At 46.9% G+C, this 21,729-nt stretch overlaps 2 protein-coding genes across 2 annotated transcripts; both read left to right on the forward strand.

Annotated features, from left to right (window-relative positions):
- The first annotated feature begins 471 nt into the window (after positions 1–471).
- LOC34617508 lies at positions 472–13,353 on the forward strand. The gene is made up of 28 exons (XM_026335382.1): positions 472–674; positions 1,057–1,200; positions 1,284–2,113; positions 2,210–2,562; positions 2,669–2,825; positions 3,063–3,844; positions 4,020–4,124; positions 4,317–4,374; positions 4,752–4,926; positions 5,051–5,256; positions 5,389–5,637; positions 5,855–5,992; positions 6,283–6,937; positions 7,052–7,125; positions 7,299–7,778; positions 7,983–8,126; positions 8,284–8,763; positions 9,008–9,481; positions 9,563–9,646; positions 9,857–10,154; positions 10,225–10,478; positions 10,637–10,915; positions 11,077–11,347; positions 11,914–12,035; positions 12,160–12,297; positions 12,406–12,477; positions 12,938–13,143; positions 13,252–13,353. The coding sequence occupies exons 1-28, from the start codon at positions 472–474 to the stop codon at positions 13,351–13,353; spliced, it is 7,533 nt and encodes a 2,510-aa protein (XP_026191167.1).
- An 816-nt stretch (positions 13,354–14,169) lies between these two features.
- On the forward strand, positions 14,170–21,376 carry LOC113146841. Its single transcript, XM_026335383.1, has 6 exons — positions 14,170–15,646; positions 15,856–15,971; positions 16,117–17,532; positions 17,632–17,937; positions 18,305–21,018; positions 21,265–21,376. Exons 1-6 carry the CDS (start codon positions 14,170–14,172, stop codon positions 21,374–21,376), a joined length of 6,141 nt encoding a protein of 2,046 aa, XP_026191168.1.
- Positions 21,377–21,729: the final 353 nt, after the last annotated feature.

Genomic DNA, 21,729 nt, shown 5'->3' on the forward strand with positions numbered 1-21,729 from the left:
CGCCGACATTATAGCGCATAACCCTAAATGTTTTAGGTATTAAAGATGAAAATATGCTTTTTTGGAAGATAAAATAGGTTCACCTGGAGCCTGTGACTAGACACGCCACTGTAACTTCGTCGGCGCCCCTTACCATCACGAGCCTCTCAAAAACGTTTATTGAGTATTGACTGCGCGCAGCTGCCCTTCGTACGCCGTAGTACGGGTATAATGCTTTGAATGTATTTCGAATTATATGCTTGCTCTGGCAATGTTTGCCTTTGTCCTACCTTTGTGATCCATTAAAATTTGTCCTCAGCAGACCATCCGCCCGTTTTTTGCGATATCTGCAGAGGGTGGGAGCACTGAAAGTCTCTCTTCCCACCTTTTGGAGCCATTCAATTACATTTGGTTTAATATGACGCGACTCAGTTGCCCGCTTTTCTCCCAGAAGCAGGGATAGCCTGGGTTTTGCTCTTTGGAAAATGCAGTATGTGGAATGATACCTCCCAGTCCGCGCGAGTAGCGACAATTCTGGAGCACCGAAAGCCATCTCCATACGGTGCCTCCTCCACCTTTAAAACTGAGCACAAATCAGACATAATAGAGTATCCTGGTCCTCAAGGCAAATGGTTCCAAAATCTGTTTTGGCCAGCGCCTTCGTGGCATGGATTAGCAAAATACACGCACAGGCCGTAGCCCTCGAGGGCACACAAGCAACAGGTACGACTACCACCATATACATATATTGCCCGTAGGCTTCGCTACTTGCCACTACAGGTGCCTGCCTTATGCCCAGCTCGAGGCACGAGCATCGTTTTCCCCATCGCGTGTCACATTTCACATGCACACTCGTAGGAACCAAGCAGAAACACGTAAATATGGCTTGAAAAGCCATTAAAAATGTTTTTACAGAATAGGAGGCTGACCCCACCAGCCCTGAAGATGCTTTTTACTCCTCAGGTTCAATGCTTCAATTAAGCCCCGGACCTTCCAATACTCGAGGCCAATCGCATTCCTTCACTGTCCCCAGAAACTTTTCAGTAAGGCGGTGTGCTGTTCTGCTGCGCTGTGAAGGGGCGCTGCATTCGGTGTTAGTGGAGACCTTGTACTATCTGTAGCTGCTGTGCACAGGGTGTCGTTGCATCTCATATTTGGTCATGTTTCTGCTTATATTCTCATTCCGTGTGCTTCAGCTCCAACCAGATGCACTACTATTAGGTAAGCGCATGCAGTCTTTTTTATTACTGCCCAGGAGCTAAACTTGCCAATCTCAGCGAGCTCTCATCCTCCGAAATGTATAGGATTCAAAAGTGGAAGCCGGATGTATGTGTGTGTGGATTGCATTCGGCACTGGCTATAGGCGCCTTGGTCGTCGACTACCCCATTCACGCCTGTCAACAGTTGGTGGGAGACATGGAAACTGCGGGTCGCTTGGGGGCTTCAATGCCACTGTCGACCGTATTACCTGCACTTTCAGGCGCAAGTGAACATCCTTCACATCAAGCTGCAACGCTGCTGGACCTTGACAAGCATTATGTGACACCTTCCGAACACGATATGCGGCACCTGCTTGTCATGGAGCTCCGCCACATCCTTGTCAACCAGAAAGTCCCTGTAAAAGAACTCGCTGGATTTCGTAAAGCAGAAGCTGCTGCCAGACTGACACTGACCACTAAATTCTTGGAGGGTCTGGCCGGTATTGCGTCTAGCTACGAACAAGGGCTACTGGATAAATTAAAGAAGGGAGTGGAGGGGAGGGTGCGGAAGATAGCAACTCTTTTTATAAGCAACATAACGGAGCAAGTCCACGAGTGGATGGTAGCCCCGGAGTTTTTTTCTCCTCAGCTTCAGGTGCTTCTGTGTCTCATACTGCAGTTGGATCATCAGGAACTGCCGCTGGAGCGCCGAGCATTGGAGGTTCCGTTGAGCGCCTACATGTTGGATGCCTCTGTGGAAAGGGCGGTTACGGCAAAGACTTTGATTTCATGCATGTCTGCTAACAAGCTGCTGCTGGCAGATGATGAAATAGGCCTCATAATGGATATTCTTGAACTCATGTGGGATATTTACTACAGGCATAGCGTCGAGATTCTCCGGGCTCTGCAGACGCCAACAAGTGGTTCAGCATCAAGCAAGTGGCTGCTTGACCAGATGGGGGATCCACGTGATCCCATAATGGCTCCCGACTCTCGCAGATATCTTGACGTATATGGATTTCTCACGGCAGTGGCCCTGGATAACTGGATACACGGCACGGCCCTTCCTCGTGCAACAATGCTTCTCCCCAACTGCAGATTGGCGCACCTTACCAGGAGCACCCCTTCGACTTTCGCGTCAACCTCAAGTTTTAGTGTAAGTGTCGAATACCAAGGACTCTCAGGAAGACTGGAGCATGATGACCAACGTGCCTTTTATTCCGTCATCAGTGCCTTCGGCAAAGAGGACCTCATGGCTCTCCAGCGCTACAAAGCCTCACCGGTCACGCCACAGAGTAGTAAGCGTTTTCATCTCCTACTCGATCGTGTATATCCACCGTACACAACATATAAACAATTCAGAATTGCTATCGAATCTCGAAGAGTTTATCAGCGCGGCACTGCGGGGATGTAAAGTCGGATTCAGCAACGCAATAGTGGTCGAGGTGAGTTGTCTATTGTGGACCTGCTATGGCTGCTGTGATTCAGAGGTTGAAGTGATTCAGTTGACTCAGACAACTTCCAAAGCTTTACGACGCATGTTTTCCCTTCCAGGTGTTCCGGCAAAAGACATTGTATCGTTACTAGGTAGGCTAGAATATGCTAACCGTCCACAGCGCAGTGATACACAAACGTCAATAAGACTGAGCCCAAAGTGCATATCGAATATCGAATCTTCATCGTGCTCGCATTTCACTCTCTGAGATATACACTTTTATTGCTGCCAGTGGGCGCCTTACATTTCATTTTATCTCATATTTTGCAGAATTCATTTGTTACCGAGAACGTAAAAATGGGACAAAGCAGCATTTTTAGACCAAGGCTCTTTGAGTACAGAGCCTTGAACTCCAATTGAATTGACGTTCATGTGCATGTGAGCTTCAGGGGGCTCCTCAAACCAGCATCCTGTTAAAGCCGCCTCGAAACGTGCATTTAATGGGCTGTTCATGGGAATGCGCCCAGAGCTGCGTACCCTGTTAAACACAGAACTCTCCTTTTTCCTTAGACGCCTACAGAAGAACGAGAAAATATCGCCTAACCCAGATATACAAGAAGCGTTTGAGAAGTGGGCCAGGGTCATGAGCGTAGAAAAGGAGGCTGTACTTGAGGAACTGAAGCGTAAAATGGAAATTGTCTCATCGGACCCCAATTATATGTTCAGTTCGTTGTTTTTTAGTGCAACTTTGGCCTCCAAGATCATTAAAAGCCCTGCGTACGCCACAACGGGGAATGCGGCAGCTATATCGGCTATGAGTGCAGTACAACAAGTGCGCTTGCCTTCATGGGCTATTAAATTGGATCCGGCGACTTTGAAGACAGCGCAGCTCACTGCGATCCAGCATCCAACTCTGCAATTCACGTATGACACAGTTCTGAGGCGAAAGTTACTTTCGCCTGCGGGCAAGCAAAGAGTATTCAGAAGGGATATGGTGGAACGGGTGGCCGTAACAATGGAATTGACTGCAAGAATGCAGCACCAGTTCTTTGACAGCATGATCTCCGTTCTCCCAGGCTTTTTGAGGCAATCATTGGAGAATATGCTCTGTGGAGAGCACCGTCCTGACTTTTTTGCCGCTGCAACCGAATTGGATGGTAAAAAGGGTCTTTTCGATTATTTGGGTTTCGCTACTGCATTTCGTCTTGCAGTTGTTGCAGAGATTCACCAAGTAAGCATACGCCTTTTGGATAAACATCATCGCATCTTCACGGTCGGCCCACGGCTTGACAGAGCACCGCCAATTACCATAGTAGAGGTAAGATTCTGAAACCGTGTCACCCCAGGTTTGCCCTTGGTGAAGCAGAATGCGTGGATCTGCTGACACACGGCTCACGAGGGCGTAGATGCGTTGCGACCACGCAGGAAGAAGAGTCTGGAATGTTTTTTACTGTGACGCTTCCACAAGATATGCTAGGGCTTATCGAAACCACCAAACATGTTGTGCCTTGGTTTGAGCTGCCTGGAGTTCGCCTTATGCGCGTCACGTTTCCCTCTTTCCCACGTATGCTTCTGCTTTGGTAGCACATAAAAATAGACTGTAGACCGCGGAGAAGCGCTGCTGTGTTCAAGCTCACAACAAACTGCGGCTAGCGAGCAGCATAAAGGTGCATTCGATACTTACTAAATGCATATTAGAGAAGAATTCGACTTCGATCCTGGCGTTATTACTGTCTATGCTTTGTATTGCTTTCTTTTTCAGCGATCAAACCCCCCTTGGGATTCATTGAGCACTACAAAAACCTGTGGAGGCGCTTTCGCGGTGAGGGACCACAAGATACTGGCCATATCCTATCGAGCAAGTTTTGCTTTGGGGATCGGAGGAAGCTAGACTTTGCATGTTGTGAATACCTACGTTCTCGCTGTGCAAAGATTGGGAACCTATTTCTTGTGAAAGCTGCAATTTAATAAGCACCACCGGTTGACTCAGTTATTTTGGTGGTCCCCTGCATGCATGCTTGACTGTTCAGGCTCTTCTATCCAGTTTTGTAAGCTCTTCGTTCCCATCAAAGCGTTTTGTTTCTGCTGAGTTAGCGTTTTTCAAACATTTCCAAGCTGAGTGTGCCCGAGACAACAAGGGCAGGAGTACAGCAGTATTATAAGCTGTGCGTACTCTGTTTCGGTTGCAGCAAAATCTGTAAGGAATCCGCTTACAATGGAAGTTGCAAAACAAATGGAGAAGAGTCTCCCCAAATCAGAGGCTAGAGGCGTAAATACACTCAAATGTATACCGACAAATGTTAATTTCATCAGGTAAGGCACAATGTCTCCAAGTCACATGTACACTAGGAACGTAAAACGATATGAAACATATAGGCTCATCTGGGATCACATTTATCATACGCCAGATGCATTGACCTGGTTTTCTGTCGTCCAGGTGCATAGCGAAACTACTCTTTCGCTGCCGCAACGACGACACAAAGTGCGCGGGAGCAGTAGAGAGAGTCACGGAAGCTAACGCTGATATTTGGGAGACGGTGTACAACGACATCCAGTCTCCCCTCTCCGAGGCACCACAGTTCCTAAATCGCATGCCTTGGACCAAGCTGAAATACATCGTTAGTGACGCCCTTGCAGCAAGCGGTGGGCCTTCTTTCTCTCACCTTGTTATGTTTATTCTAGTCCCCTCTCCTTGTGATACAAAATGAAGAGGCCGTTTGTGCCAAAGATAAAAGCTTTTACTGTTCTTGGTTGTGGTCCTTTGCATACGTTTAGGCAAGCATTTGAGCCTGGACGAGCGCGAAGCATTGTCCAGTGGATTTCTAGAGCATAACGGCGAAAGCGGATCGTCTAATATGCGTGGCTTTCACTTGCTACGCATGCGCTCCATATTGTTTAAAGTGCCAGAATCTAATCCAGGAGTGGCTTGTATCGTTTCTGTCCTGTCGGAGCCTTCACCGACAGTCAGCAGAGAATGTTTTACAGAGATGCTCAAGATGTTCAGTAGCTTCATCGCCGACGAAAGTAAGTCATCTAGCAAAGAAAACAAGTATTTCCATTTTTCCATAGTATATGATGCTGTTTTCATGTCATCATACCATAACAGAACACAAATATCTGAAATGAACTCGTTGGAACAGAGCTAGGCCCAATCTGCGTGTGCACTGTTTAGTGGATAGAAAACCGGTGCGTAGTTTCGGCCATGATATACATAGCGTAGAGACCCTTGACAAATCTCTAGAAATCTGTAGCTGTTTTGTTCCAGCGGCAGGGTACCCAAGTTTCGTCTGCTGCGGCTCAGAACCGACTGGTGATGCAGAGTTGGTCCTCCTCCGTGTAGCGAAGCGCGTAGCTGCGCAGCTTAAGACTGTTCAGCTGGGTAAGCCTGCGTCGAAATAAGAAGGGTATCTGGAACAGTTGCCAGGTATTCAATCGCGTGATGTACCACTGAATGGGCTCTAGAATTCGCTCAATTCGTGACCTACCTTTCTGTATAACTAGTATGCTGAAGCCTTAGTTGGCCGTGGAGGGCCATCATTGCACGCCGCAAAGAAGTTAGAAATTGATATGAGCATATTGGGCAAGGCCGGCTGGATCAAAGTACAGCTAGAATGACCTGTTCCATGAAGGTCTACATACTCGTGGCTGGGCATGCTCTGTGTCCTGCAGTCGACAATGTGACTCCCCAGACCATCGCGCAAGAGCTGCAACGATTGTATAATATGGACTTTTCTACAATATACGACTTTGTAATAAGCCCAATGCAGGACTATTCATCTTCCCCACAAGAAAAAAGGACCATTGGAGCCTGCCTCTACCAAGTGGGTAGGAATTTCGAACGCGAGAATGACATGTACAGTGAGGCTCCCGGGTTTGTTCTTCGGGTTAACTCGCCTGCCCTGGTCAGGAATTGCCTCACTGAAGTGTGGCGCATGCGATTGAAGTTTGGTTTACACCAACCTGTTGTTTCTGCGTCGGGTGGCGCCTTAGCAAATCCGAATGGGGAGACAACGAATTGGGAAGAATTTACGGCAGGACTGAACGAAATGAACATCGTGAGCCCAGCAGATGAAACATTTCGTCGCGTTGCAAGTGGGGACAGCTTTTTGTTTCTGGTGATACAGCACAGGCTTCTAGCTATTATGGATGCTCTTGCTGCATTCCGAGAGACCATGATCACAAGAGTAACAAAAGACTCGGAGGCGAATCGCAGCGCTGCACTCCTACTGCAATTGCAAGCTCTCTCATACCAGGAATTTATGCGGTTTCTGATGGCATCAGAAAATGCTATCCCGTTTTCTATAGGCCTAGTGGCTCAAGCTTTGCGAAAGGATATCTATCTATTGTACATTATGCAAAACTTCAGCAGTGCTTCGTTTTTCCGCATCGGATCTACCGGACGCATTCGCCTCATCCCCTTCCTCAGAAGGTGGCGCAGGACAAGTATACTCTGTAATCCAGTTTGCAAAGAAATTAGGTCATCCGTTAATATGGAGACACGAAAGAAACAAGGTAAGGCAAATCATCCAGCTCGTACTGAAAGTGAAGCGATTTAGACAGCACGTCGACTCGGATGAATGCACCCGTTGTGAGCAATTACCAGGGCTAGTGTGCTTGATTGCTGGAGGAGATATTTTTAGTGTTTCTTTGTTAATTTTCTGCTGCTCACTCATTTGCTTTGGCAGAAACTGCACGCGTCCTCTCACAGCGGCTGAACGAACAAGTGACTGCGATGAAGGCTGTGATCCAATCTTTGTCAGTAGTAAGGGCATCAAGCGCCGTTGACTTGTCCGCCGCTTTTCAAGCGCTCGAATCCACGGAAATGCAGACTGAAATAGTCTCACCTGCCTCGCTTGAGCTTTGTTCTAGGCACCTAAGAGGTCTTGCTACCGCGGCTTTGCCTATATGCTCATACGAGACCGTGCCCTACAGATACGCCCATGAGGCCTTTAGGCTGACCCTTGCACAGAGGGGTATACATGCCCACACATGGTTCAGCTTTTTCTCCGTGAATCATGAAGTCATTCTCAATAATTGTATATCTGAGGCCAGAAGACTTAGCCCTAAGAAGTCAGTTGAGAGCTTTATGAAGCTGGCAGAATGGCGAAGGTTCCTACCTGTGGTGCTGGAAAAAGCCGTCAAGTCACTTCGCAACAGATTTTCAGGTTCGTTTTCGGCTATCGTTTCCCGATCGTTCCTCTGTATACTCAAAGTGGGTCTGCAGCGTAAGAATAAAGTGTAAATCTGCCTTTGCCATCCGTGTTTCGACAGCTCGTGAAAAGACATACAGTTTAGACGCTTCATTTGAGCGATTAGGCTTAATTTCAGAGCTGCATTTTTGTTTACGGCTTGGGGGTTGTTTTTTTTAGATATAAAAAACTTACTCCTTCTCCTAGAAGGCAAAGTTGAGCAGGTAGGCATTATGCGAAGGCTTCGTGCAATGGCCGACAAGGTTGCCAAATGGGTGTTTCCAAAGCAGCGAAAAAAATCTCGGAGAACACAAGATGAGCCCTGTGAGTAATCAGCAGCTTTTTGCATTCATGCTACCTTTCGGCGGCAGTGTTGATTTTTGTATTTTCGCTGAGCGTAAAACTGGAATCCTGTAGAAATAATGTTGTGCTTGTGTTGAAAGACTAGGCTTTTTCATATGCTGTTTTATTGTTCTCTCAGCGCGCGAGGAGGCTGATATAGAAGTACATGACGTGATCACTTTATCAGAGCTTGAAGCGGTCCCTCCTAAAGCTATTATCCAGTTCTGGCGGGAATACGCCCTTTCGCTTGATTCAAGCACCGGAACTGGCATGCGATACGGCAAGGTAGCGCGCTTGCTGACAGCAATCGGGACAGGATTCAGATGCGCGCAGATGTTTGCGAATGACCAAAATTCGTTCTTGGGCGGGCTGAGAGGGAATAGTGCAGCCCAAGAAAATATACAACGATTGGCAACAGAATTCTTCCTGTCCCCTGGAGGGCCTCAGGAAGGCTTTCGGGGCATCAGAGCGGCGGCAACTAAATCGATAGCGACGTTTTGCAGGGGAAGGGGCAGTGTTTGTAAAAAGCTCGAAGTTGCTTCGACCGAACCTGTGCCAGATTCGTGTCACAGGCCCATGGTTTTTTGCACGAGAGCGCTAGCCTGTGCTGAACCCAGCAGTATAGGCAAGTCCCCGTCGCTCAACGGTGAGCGCCACGTGATAACTCGCAAGGCAGGAAAACCCTCCATCGCACATGAATTACCTAGGGGGCTGCATTGATATCTTATTAGCTATGTTTCAGTTCACGTTCATTTCATGTTGTATCCTATAGCTACGACAGAAATGGCTTCTGAGGGTTGCGTTGGAATATATCTAAGAAGCCTTCTTTGCGCATTCCTACCGATTACATGTTGCATGTGTAGATTTGTGTTTGTGTAATGTCTCAGAGGATTGCATTTTAATGCTCCTAGACGATTTGCTAACAAAACCCAACCCGCTGATATCAGCGGATGTGGTTTTGAGATCAATTACATCAGTCTTGTCAGCTTTTCGCTTCTCCATTGTTATTTGGAACCAGGTAACGTCCAAAGTAGCGCGGTTCAGAGAAAAAAAAGACGTGGTGACGGAAAATATACCCATACAGATTATCGTTGCCCCACGAGGAGAGACGAAAATGCCAATTTATCTCCACGAAGCGTTGCCGGGTTCTGCAACAGAGAGCACTACCAGTTCTTTTGCTGAAGAGGATTCGGAGGAAGAGATATTTTACAGTGCGAAATCGACTGAAGAGCCATTGCCTGCTCCGGCAACCACTGAAGAAACAGAACTTCTTCTCGTTAGCCCGGGGTTTGACCTATATGAGCACCTGCAAGAGGCGAAGAGACTAATACAAAATGGTAATCAATTTTTCACACGCATCCAATCCATTACCATGTTGTGTCAGCGTGCATTATATACTCATGATCGCTTCATCTAAGAGCACACCTACAGATTCCGTTTTATTCATGTACCTGTGGTTCCCATTGCTTCAGAGCCATCCCCATCACTTCTGCTTCGTGGAGGTGAGCGTTCTTCTTTGCGTTAATAGGCATTTTGGCCACGCGGTATATATATATATTTTTGTACCCTTAAGCGTTTCACTCTATGTATGGCAGCCTGGGTGGAACAATATTTGCCGGTTACAGGTGCGTCCATGGCGAGATGCCCTTTTTAAATTCAGGCTTTGATTCTGTGTCTTACCTTTTTTATGGCAGAGACATTCTTCTACTTAGAGCGCACACTGATTGATATGCAAGACCGCATGTCTCACCGTTCAAGAAGACGTCATCATCATAAACTTCTGCTAGAAGATCTGCAACGCATAATTGATGAAATACTATCGCGGAAAGACCTGGAAAATACTGATTTTTTGAGAGAGTCAAGGATCTTCTCTGTTTTAGGCCCAAATGAAGAAAATAAAAAGCTGTTCAGCGAGCAGAAACATACCCTTGGTAATGCAAACCCGGCACACCTTGCGCCGCTAAATTTGTTTTCGTCGAGTGTGGTCGCTCCAGCATGTATAATCATACGGTGAAACCATGCCAAACAGGTCCACTATCAATTAATAGATACTTGCCACAGCCGTTTGGTCGACCGACAGGTGTGGCCGCTTTGTTGTTTGCTGGTGCCTGTTCGCAGAAACGCTTTTTGCAGAGACATCTATAAGCCCATGCATCGTGGATCGCCATCTCTTCGAGTTGCTAACTGCCTTCCAACTGTTCACAGCCTGTAAAGAGATACCAAATGACTGTAATGAGTTCAGAGTCAGAATGTTGAACCAAGTCAAGGAATCACTGCTTAAAGCAAAAACCGAAGGTGGGAGTGCTATGGCTGGTGATGTAGATTCTCAAGGAAGTAAAAGTGCATACATTTGAGGGCTCATTCAAAAGTTATAAACCTGAAGTGAAGTACAAGCTAGCGATTGCACACTAACGATTCGAGTTGTGGGGAAGGGTGGCATGGTTTTGCATACTCTTAGAATGTCTGCCCTAGTAGCCCTTTCTGCCATGCAGGAGAGACCATGCTTAAGCTCGGTTCACAACAGCAACGGCAACTAGATAGCATGAAGCAAATACAGCAAGCAATAGAAAAGTTGGAACATATCGCATCGCAGCCCGTGCCATGTCTCACGGAAAACTGCAGCGAGGACACCGTTGAAATTTTGAGGATGTTTAAGCCAGTTAGGAGTCTTCTGGGGTCCACGAGGTATCATGACCTAAAAAAGGAGTCATTGGGAAGGCCGCATAGCTCCATAGGAGGTGTGGTACCTCTGGAATCGTTTCGCATGGCGAGTGAGTCTCCCATTTTACTGCCATTTACAAGACGCTTCAGTCATTCGCCATGCCCTTCTGGCTTGGCCTCAGTGTGCAGCTGGAAAGGCTGCGCTGCAGCAGACGCGAGGCCAGCGTTCCTGGTTGCGTGTGAGGTCTGCGATAATAATTTTCCGACGCAGGCCACTTAACGCTTTCTTCCTTGCCAATGCAGCAGTGGCTGGATGTACTGAACCGCATACGCCAGAGTCTGGCGCTGCTGTCCCCAAGTCCCATTATACTGAGAAGCATGTCGTCTATGGAGGTAACCTGCGTCGAGGTCGCAAAACGAAGACTTAAAGAAGCACTGGGTGTACTTCAAAAAGCCACCCAGCAACTGAGTAAGCACACCTCATTGTGCAGTAAATTATCTGCAGTAGAGAAAAGTAGCAGCCAGTCAAATAAGACTCCATTGTGACAAACAGATATCTCCTACCGGATTTGTGTCCTTAGCATTGATTCTTGGAATAGAAAGTAATGGTAGACAAGGACAAACAAGTGGCTGTTCGTAGTGTATACATGCACCGCATGTGTAGCTTCACATATCCACTCTTATCTTTCTTAGCAGAGGACACTGGCCAATGCATGCTTTCAGATGTGCCAGGAGTATCAATATGCGTCCAGCGTCTTGTTTGCTGCTGCTTTTTTCCTTCAGCACCTTCCGCCGTAGGAAAAATAGCTCTCGCGGCGGCAGAAAAGCAGCAGAAACAGGATGAAGGTGCCTAGAACCTTGACTTTCACTCCATCCTTCTCTTTTCTTCGTGCAGTTAAATCATCCTCCTTGCTTCCTACCATCTGCCTGCCAACTTGGTGTAGCTCACTATGCGCTCCTCATTTGTCATCCCTGACTTTGGTTACCCACTGTCTACTACGTGAAGCACCTCAAAGCGCATTGTTGCCGGATTTCAGTGGTCGCAATTTCTGCCTTTTGCCACTCTCCTGATCTTATATTCCGTGAATAACATTCAATATCACCGTAGACCTTACTTAACAGCACGTAAAGCCGTATGCACACATTGCTTTTCTGCAGTGGTCAGGACTGTCCTGAATGAATGCTGCCGCGAAAAAGACTTCTTGGAACGCGGAGCCACTTATGTCACACGTATGAAACATCCTTATTCGGAACGTAGTAGCTCACTCCTTCATTTGGCAAGTGTCAGCAGGTTAAAGCTCTTGTAGGTCAATCTGGTAATTGGGGATTTCTTTGCATTTGTACTTTCGGACAGACGCGTTGGCTTCGAGGTTGAGAGGCAAAGGATATATTCTCTCGGCGAGTAATGACATGAGTACTTTAATGGACAACCACCAGGACTATTCGACTTGGATTCAGCAAGCTGTAACAACAGAGGTTGAGAAAGTAGATGGTAAGACCTAATCCACAGGCATTCCCAGAGGTTCTCCGCGAGCTGGGTGCACTTCCCTTTGCTTGGTGGGAACAAGTTCTTTTTCTTACAATCTGTGTTTTGGTTCAGATGTACAATGGCTAATGATCTCTGCATGCAGTGAAGGATCGTTTTACAGCCAAGGCGCGGCTGCATGCACTCGTAAGCGTCACATAAATTGCGGAAGTGCACCTCGAGCAACATCCGAAGAATATATTCTTTCTACGCTGGTGACGTTCCATGCATGAGCTCAGGTAAACTGATGAAATTACTGAGAGGAAAGAAACTCAAAGTTGACAAGCTTCTTTCAGTAAATACCCGATCACTTGCCAGCACGAAAATAACCTACCAGGAATGGCTTCAGTTTTCTGGAAGCTTGCACGTCATATCAAGTACGAGCACGCCTTCTGTATTAATGCACTTTGCTGTATCATCAAATATGACAGTGACCAGCACATTTGAAGTGCCCGCCTCTGTAGAAGTGTGTTTTTACACTCCATCATTGGCATTTTTTCTCTTCATTGCTTCCCACTGTAGACTTGGGGTATGAGCGCACAGTTTCACGCAGTATGAGAGATGTACTAAACACGTGTATTGCTTCTTTGCCATTTTATGTGACCAGAGGCACCGAATGCAGCCCGTGCGCTGCATGCCAGATTGGTCGAAAGTCAATATGAAGTTCAGGTGTGGACAGCGATAGCCGAAATCTTGTACCGCACTCCGGATACCCCGTGGAAAGATGTGCAGGCGAGCCTGCGGGCGCAGGAAAGAACACTTTGCGCTTACAGTCATCTTGGCGCTCGAGCTGTCAGGAAACTGTATTATGCTGTTCGAAGTAAGAGGCTAAACTGCTGCCTCGTATCACATCTTCTACTGCTCCCACGTGTGGCTGACTGCCTTGTATTTACTTGTGCATGCTCGCTAGTCCCACTGTAGTTCGTGTTCACAGCTCTCCACCAAGCTGTAGGATTTGTCGATCACGACGATTTCAAGCGCTTCGGAGCCTACGCACTGACGAGTAAGACAGCAACCCCTTGAGGTGGCAGCTGTGCTGCTTGATACACGACACTCATGAACTGCTGTTATTTTCTGACTATAAAATGCTCAACATGCAGGAGCAAAGTTTTTGAAGGCAACCTAACTAACCTATTCTGTACTACAAACAGAACCCTCGGAGCTATGCGTCATCTTGCCAGACCCTGAATTAGTGCATATGCCTGCTAGTACGCAGCATCGGCTTTCCAGTGCTTGAATGTACTTTGCCACAAGGTGTGTTGACATGTGCGATCCTTGCTCACAGATTTGCTTGTCATTTATATGAGGGACAAGGGTGTGTACGTCGCCGGAAACAGTGCTGTGACACTTCGATCCATCCGCCAGGCCAGGTCTTTTACTGAATGGCGACAGGATATTCTGCTTTTAAAAGTGTCGAGAGGTTCGCCTTAAATACACCGATCTATAGCTTTCACAGTTTGCTCAGTGTATTTGTTGCTTCCCTGAAAAACGCGGTAGAATGTAGAATGGAAATTCTGTGCGTTTCTTCCAGAACTGATACCGCCTCCTTTTCCGGCTATCCTTCTTTCCGAGCTCAACACGAAAATTGGGCCAATTATAATGAAGCATGTTGTCAGGAGACGCCTTTTTGCCTGGATAGTCCGCAGTTTGATAAGCAAAACTGCTGGATGGGTGTTGCCCCATGCTATACGAAAAATGACAAAGAAGTTGCAGCCCACAGATCACCTAAAACCGCGCAGCATAGGATCAACGCTGATCTCAGCAGCAGTCATCCTCAACTGCTCCCTTAACTTGGACTATATATTTTTGACAAGCGTTCTTGCACCAGCCATTGGAATTATGGAATCACAGGCAACTCGCAGCTTAATGGAAAACATTCTTGCCGATGCTAATATTCCCCAGATATTAAGTCGTGCTTTACGAAGCTTCTTTGCTGAGGTGGAGGATACAATACTCGAAGCAATAATTTCAAACTATTTAGAGCCTGTTGCTCTCAACAATCTACTAACTCGGCTAACTGGTGTCAACTTTAACCTGCAAAATTCGAATCTTGCAGGGTCCTTCGAAACTGTCGCAGCGTATCTGAAAGAGATTGTGCGACACCATGCCCCTATCGTGACCGGATACTTCATGGGCACAGTGGTAGAGCCACTATCTCATGCTCTTGTGAACTACGCTCAAAACCTTACAAGTATACTCCTCTCTGTGGGGGCCAAGGAGCTGCCGATTCGCGCCCTCTCTAGCCCGAACATCGTGCATGCCAAGCTGCAGAAGTATTACTTGGAATCATCTCGTGTCATGGATTCCGAAGGACATAGATACATTTATGAAGCGTTTTTGGTTGCATTCAGTGACCACGTTATGTCTGCTCTCAATCCAGCAAGCGTCCACCTGCGTTCCACTGGGCGGTTTCCAATGCAAACGATTTTTTTAAACACAGTGTTGGCTCCATACGAAGGCATTTCAACAACATCGGACTTTCATCTTTGGGACCTCAAATGGACTCTCGAGACAACCAATTACCGGATGTTCTTCTATCGACCTTTGCAGTCTGCGATATACGGCTTTGTAGGAAATCTGCAATTGACTGCTAGGATCAAAGGCCAGAAGATTCGCTTAATGTTCTTCGTGGAAAGCATAGACTCTAAAGACCCGTCTGTCAAGGAGCTGTTGAGAAAAACTGTTAGAAGGAAATCTCTCCTGTTTGCGTATGAGGCATTTGAAAACGGCAGTGGAGCCAAAATACACCTCTGTACTACTGAAGGGCAGACAATTGCGATTTTGACTACAAAGCAAAAGTCACCAATGATCCAATCGTTCAATCAAGCTGAATTTGTGTTCTCAACAAACTTGCCTCTAAGCGAGTTTTGGGGAAGCCGCACAGAAGTGATTCAAGGAACACTTGAAAGCCTGAAGTCCGCTTTTGCCGGCATCCACGATCTAAATCAGATTCAGGAGTGCGCGGAGGCCCTGAAGTCGACTTCCCTTTTTCCATTTCTTCTCGATTATGAATATTATACTCTGGAAAATTGGTTCATGACCGACTTTCACCTCGTTTTCAGCAGTCCTACTACACATCGGGGATTTGCACGCCTCACAATCGTTCCGGAAAGGTCCCGGGCCCGTCCGTCCTTCGCGGTGGACCACTACGCACAGCAGCGATCAATCTCAGTGATACCTTCAGAGCTGCACGCACCCTGTAAATCAGCGTCTCGCCTTCGCTCATTGCTAAGTTCTGCAGCCACCTGGCTGACTGGAACTGTTTATGGGAAGCGTACCTTTTGTTTTAGAAAAGTGGAATATATAAGAGGTACCGGTAAGTCCAAAGCAATGAAGCATAAACAGTTGTCACGGAGAAAACTGGTGAACTGTGCAATTAATTAAATCATGGTAGCGCCCCATCTCGGCTTCTGCGTATACTTATTATACTTCAAAGGCATTACTCAAATTGCAAATCGACGGCGTATGATAGCGCATTAATTGGTTAGATTTTCAACATCATTGGATTTTGTGTACCCGACTCAGGTGCAGAGCGTTTATCTTTTACATGGTTTAGTAGTGGAAAGCTGCAAAAGATCGAGCTGGCTGTACAAGCACTGAACCAACCAGTAGCCAAGTTGCCGAGAAGAGATCGGAGGGAGGTATGTACCCATCTGGCAGCTAAAAAGCAAGGCGACACATTTTCTCTGCTCACTATCCGCCTGATTTTGTAGTAGATATGCATTCCAGATATGCTTGATACAGTAAAAAAGCAAAATATCTTTTCATGGAGCATTCTGCTTTCAGGCGATGGTCAACCGTGCAACTGTCCGCCTACTCAGAAGAGTAATGAATACTGAGGCGTCAGAGACTGGTACCCTGGCTTACCCATCTCTCAGATGGCTGGTGTTCAACTATATAGCTAGCCGATGTGTCCTAGCTGGAGCTTTTCGGAGGGAGAGATCGCTATTTGAAGTTTCAGCTGACACACAGAATCAGGCCTCAAAACGGGCACACAAAGAACAGTACTCGCTAAAGATGAACTTCCTTAAAGAAAGTCGGATTTCAACTGACCCAACGTGGAGCCTTCGCATCAGCGCGCTTCTGAAGCAATCGAAGTACGAGGAACTGGTAGCAGCCTTGGGTTCGCGGAAGGATGTGTTTGTAGATGCACTGGCGAATGAGTACACGAATTGGGTGAACCGCTGGCAGACAGCCTCGTCAGCAACCCAGGAACAAGTGCCAACAGAAGATCAACTAGCTGCCATGTGCCCAGAGAATTCGGATTTAGTGCAGTGCGAAAAAAACTATGGAATGTGGGGGTCTCTCTTCTTTCAAGAATCCATGATAGAGTTAGGCAGTGCTATTGCACAGAAGCGTATGGTTTCACCTTACCTTTTTAAGTACTGGAAGATCAACGAAAAGGTGTCCAACGCTCAACTTGCTATCGCAGATTTTAGAGATTTGGAGGGCTACAAACACAGAATGGATCGAACTCATAATATTGACGTGGTTGGCACACTTCAACCCTCGATTTCGGTAATGCTTGGCAAATATAGTCAGGTTTTGGAGGAAGAAAATGCCGGTAAGGATATTATGAAAGACCACAAGTATCAGCTATTGAAGTATTTTCATCTGCAAATGCTTGACGTATTACAAGAAGCGAAGAATCCACGTGAACGTGTCACAACGGCCAGTCTGTCAAGCAGCCTACGAGCCGCCGGATACGACGTTCTTGTTCGGCTGCCCCTTGCCCCTGAATCTTCGCCCCAAGAAGAGAAAAAACAATTTTCGGTACTGGAAGGGTTGGCAGAATCATTTTATAGCGACCTGCTGCTACCTACGAAGGGCATGCACGTGCGCTCGCTCTTCGGCCTCAGGCTTGGGCTGTACGGGTCGAATGTTTTTCTCCCCTTCGCTAACAAGATGAGAAGAAGCAACCCCTTAGCTACGCATGCAGGCTTTCATCTTTTCCCAAAAGACAACGACATCAGAAAAATCTGCAACTACCGATATTGTCCCCACTCGGTCGTTATGTGGAACCATGTCTATGTTACGCTTCTTGTGCTCGCTCAACTTGTTGAAGTGCGTGGAGCAGTAGCCGAGCTACTCTCTGCCGACACATTTTATAACGTTACCGGGCAGGAGCGAAATGACAAGGACCCTAAGCAAGTAGGTTGCCCTGCGAAGCTTCCAGGCTGTACTGGAGAGCACTCACGGATTGCTTACTGAAGTGCTGATTCTTCGGTATTGCTTGCACGCTGCTGCGTTTCTGGCGTGTGATGTAACAGATCCCATGTTTTGCATGTTCACATGCTGCAGGTGCCTGTAACCTTTGAGGAGAGCTTTATCGCATTTAAAATTGGACTGGGTTATATATATAAGATGAGGGAAAAATATCCAGAATCCGAACCTTTCTTCTCGTCGCCTCTTTCCACACAAACTACCCTCGCGCTGCTTAAAGCGTTTTATGACAAAGACAAAGATTTCCGGTTGCTTTTGATACACATGCCTCCCCCAGAAACCGCGGCCATTCTGAGTTCCAACAATCGTGCAGCCCTTCAAGACAGTACCTGGAATGCTTTCATTGCCCTATGGTCATTCCAAGAAGTTTTTGGCAGGCTTGCGGTAGGCCTATCAGTTGTAACCAATATATTATATCTTTTAAAGCATCGGTAGCTCGTTAAAGGCAGTGTATTGAAGCTGTGTGCCGTGAGCGAGCTTGACCTATCATGCGGTCAAGTGCTTTGCCGATTGTTACTATCAACACGTCTGGCCACACAAACGATGTCAACGGACTCCACACAGCACATTGCCTGACTGTGAATGCGTACTGAGTAAATAGACTACAGTGTTTAGACTACTTAGAGCAGCGAAGTACCGCAAATGGGATTAGAGCTACCATTATGGCTCAGTGAGTGCTCTAGTCTGATTGGTGTGACCCGTTGGATTTCTCAGTATTCTGCTCTTTATGTCCTTATATGTGTCCCCTCAGGTGGACGTTTCTAATATGCTGGCACCTTTCCCGTCATTTGCGCCTCCACCTGTCCGGTGGACTCCTGGAAATACCAGTTTTTGGATGCCGCAATGCGTCCTGAACCCCGTGAAGGCTCAGCTAAAGAAATTGTTCGAGCCCATTTCAAAACCGATTGCGGCTGTAACTGCAGTTGAACGAGCAGTCGACTCGACACTTTATGAAATAAGGCCGAAACTTCGAAAAGAAGGATACATTAGCTTTTCAGATCCCCAGATAATTTCTTTATGGTGGGAGATAATGGCCATCGCCCTTGAACAACAACCTGGCATGGAGGAAGAAATAGAGGGTTTTTTTCGAATTCCTAAGAACACTGAAGAGTTTTCCGCTATAATTCAACGGGGGGCAACTATTTCCGCGTTCGTTTCCCAGTTGCAAACAGCTGAAACAAAGGACGTGCTCGTTCGAGAAGCCCAGCGCTTCGGTTATGATAGCTGGAAGACTCTGGTATCCAGCTTCACAAAAGAGAGGCCAACGGAAGAGGTGGTGAAGAAAACGCTTGACCGTATATTTTATTTGGTATGCCGCATGATTCCAGCCACAGCAGAGACAGCAGCGATCAAGATCCTCGGGAAAGAAACGGATGACATTCAGTTATTCAGGCGACTTGTAGATGCCATCACCACGAGGCTCATGATATTGCAGGCCAATGTTCCAGAAACGCTAACGCACTATCCACTATGCACTGCATTGGAGAATGTCAGTTGCGGAGGTCTGGACGTTGCTGATCAACTGCTTTCTAAGCTTTGCCAAGAGCTATACACTGTCAAAATTCGCATTTCCTCTAAGACCAGATTCTCGCCAGATTTTTGTCAGGCAATCAAGCAAGCAGAAGAGCCATTGAAGGAAAGGTGTGAATGCGCGGAAACTCAACGAAATCATTCCGTTCTCAAGGAATTCTTCGTGGACTACATGAGTGGGCAGCTTGAAAGCAGCGCTATCAAGAGTCAGTGGTCAGTTGTGCTGCAAAACCAAGAGCTCAAATCTAGTGAACAAAAAGTGTTTCCCCTTGCAGACAATACACTAGCCTCCGTGGTGCACGAAGCCAGTATTCAGCTGGCTGAGGAAGGTTCCGCTGCCACTTCCCAAAACTTGCAGAAGATCGCAGAGGATGTCTACCACACAATGTGCAGTTTTGTGGACTATATGAGTGAAGCCACCGAGATGAAAATTTCAAATGCTTGCCATTCCATAACAACGCCTCCGCTTCTTCTCATCGAGGATATCTCTGAGATTATTGAATCGCACATATCGAGAATACAGCTGAGCAGGTTTACCCTGAAGATTCTCCCGTTTACAACACTCACTCTTCATCAGATTTTGGATTCTGAACATTTGCCTAGACACCCAGGAGCCATTTTGACAACGGGAGTGCTGCGTCTTTTGACCAAATATTTTTCGGCAGAAGCAGGTCCTGGGAACCAGAGACTTGCAGCGGCCTACCAGAATGTCCACAATGGACTCGTCAATATGTTCAAGCTGCTTATGAGCAAGCTTTACAAACTAAAGCCAAAAATGGTTGCCTGGCAGAACAAGGTGGTGGAAACGCTGCAGTTTATTCTTAATCATATTGTGAGGATCGTTCTGCGTTCGGCGGAAGGGCTTACATACGTCAACAGAGATGCTCTGCAATTGCAACGCACCGAACAAAGCATCCAAAGAGAAATGCGTCAACGGCTTCAAGGCACGCAAAGCCAATCCAGTGAGTTGTCTCAGAACGGCAAAGGCGGGCAAACAGAGGCAGAGACACCAGTTGGTTTGGTGGAGATCACGGGTGGACAGTCACGAGCAAGTCGTGTTACCTCTTCACCCAGCCAATCGCCAATCTGGAGCAGCATGGTGCTTTTGCAAACGTATCCTGGCCCCACATCAATTTCAAAGGAACGAAGTGGGATGCTTGGGGTAGTGAGGCTTTTGGCGTCCATGCTACTTGCTGATGTACCTCGCTTGGTGTCTGGAGTGGTTCCAACGGTCTTGCCATCTGTTTGGTATTCGATATCGAGTGTGCTTCGAGTTAAAAAGAGTGTGGTTGGTTCGGTCAAAGATACAGCTGAGAAAGTTTGTATCCGTGTGCTGGAGAGCATTGTGCTGCCAAGCTTAATAAGCACAAATTCCCTGGTTCCGGAGTCGTTAATCAAGACCCAGCTGACCCTTCTGGCAAGGAACATCCATTTCGCTGTTATGCCAGAGTCCACTAAGGTGGAAAGCGACTTCAAAGCAGCTGCTGCACGCAGGGGATTTCTCGGAATCGGCGTTTTGACTCGCGGATTGATATTCGCCATCGCAGGTCAATTGGAGGAGTTGCTTCAGAATACTGCGTTCCAGGAACAGGTGGTTAAAATCGTACACAGAAGAGTGAGAGAGCTCTCTGCGGTTATACAGATGGCCTTTAAAAGGTATCTTGTGTCAGAGATCATCTGTCAGAGCGTGGAGGTCGTCATTGACGTTGTGGCCGAGCTCATCAACGAAAAGAGAGACGATCTGGCACATTCATTACTGGAAGTAGTCGAGCTTGACTCTCTTGGCCGTCTTTCCATTTTATTGGAATCTACTATGTGGCGGCTACTAAAAATCTTGCTTGATGGGAAGGGAGCAGTAAACGTTCTTTCACAGGTTCTAGGAAACGTCGGGTTCTTTGGGGCTGCGAAGGATACTGTGAAAGCAATGTGGGACTGGTACGTGGGGAGTCCATAGGCATCTACTATTGGAAGACAGGCATAAGGATACGATGGCTTGGTAGCACGCGCAAATTTAATGTAGATTCATCTACTGTACTGACCAATGCGTTATATCTATTAAGCGCACAGCTCTACTCGGACTGGAGGAAGTTGGCTGCTTTTTTAGTCTTTTCCTTGTGGTGGAAGATTGGATTTATAATTTGGTAGACGCAAAAAAAAATCGATTTTATTTATTTTTTGCAGCTTTCCTGGTGGATTTCCATTCTTGTTTAGTAGGCATACAGGATGCACCACGCATTCCGAAAATGCAAGTAGAGAAAATGCAGTTATGCACAGTAATCACACAGGCATATAGTCTTAGCAGCCAATTTCGCCGGCGAGCTCTCAGTCCGTTTTTAACAAAGGCATAAGTAGTGGAAAGTCACGAAGACATCACAGCGTCTGAAAGTCCCACCTGCGTTCCTTCTTAGTATAGTGACCGATTTATCATTCGGCACCCGGGGCTAACGTTGAACACGATTTTTCTGCATGATACTACACCGCAGATATCCAACTGCCATTGCGGCTGGATGCTATTACCAGATAAACTTTTTCAGAAAGCTAAATACATCCGGGATATATACACATATTACAGCAGTTTATGCGCTTCCTGGTGTACCGCTACGTACACATTAGGCCGCGTAATTCGCTTCGAGTCTACAGTATTAA

This window comes from Cyclospora cayetanensis, unplaced genomic scaffold, assembly GCF_002999335.1.
Source record: "Cyclospora cayetanensis isolate NF1_C8 unplaced genomic scaffold, CcayRef3 CcayRef3_contig_68, whole genome shotgun sequence".
NCBI lineage: Eukaryota > Apicomplexa > Conoidasida > Eucoccidiorida > Eimeriidae > Cyclospora > Cyclospora cayetanensis.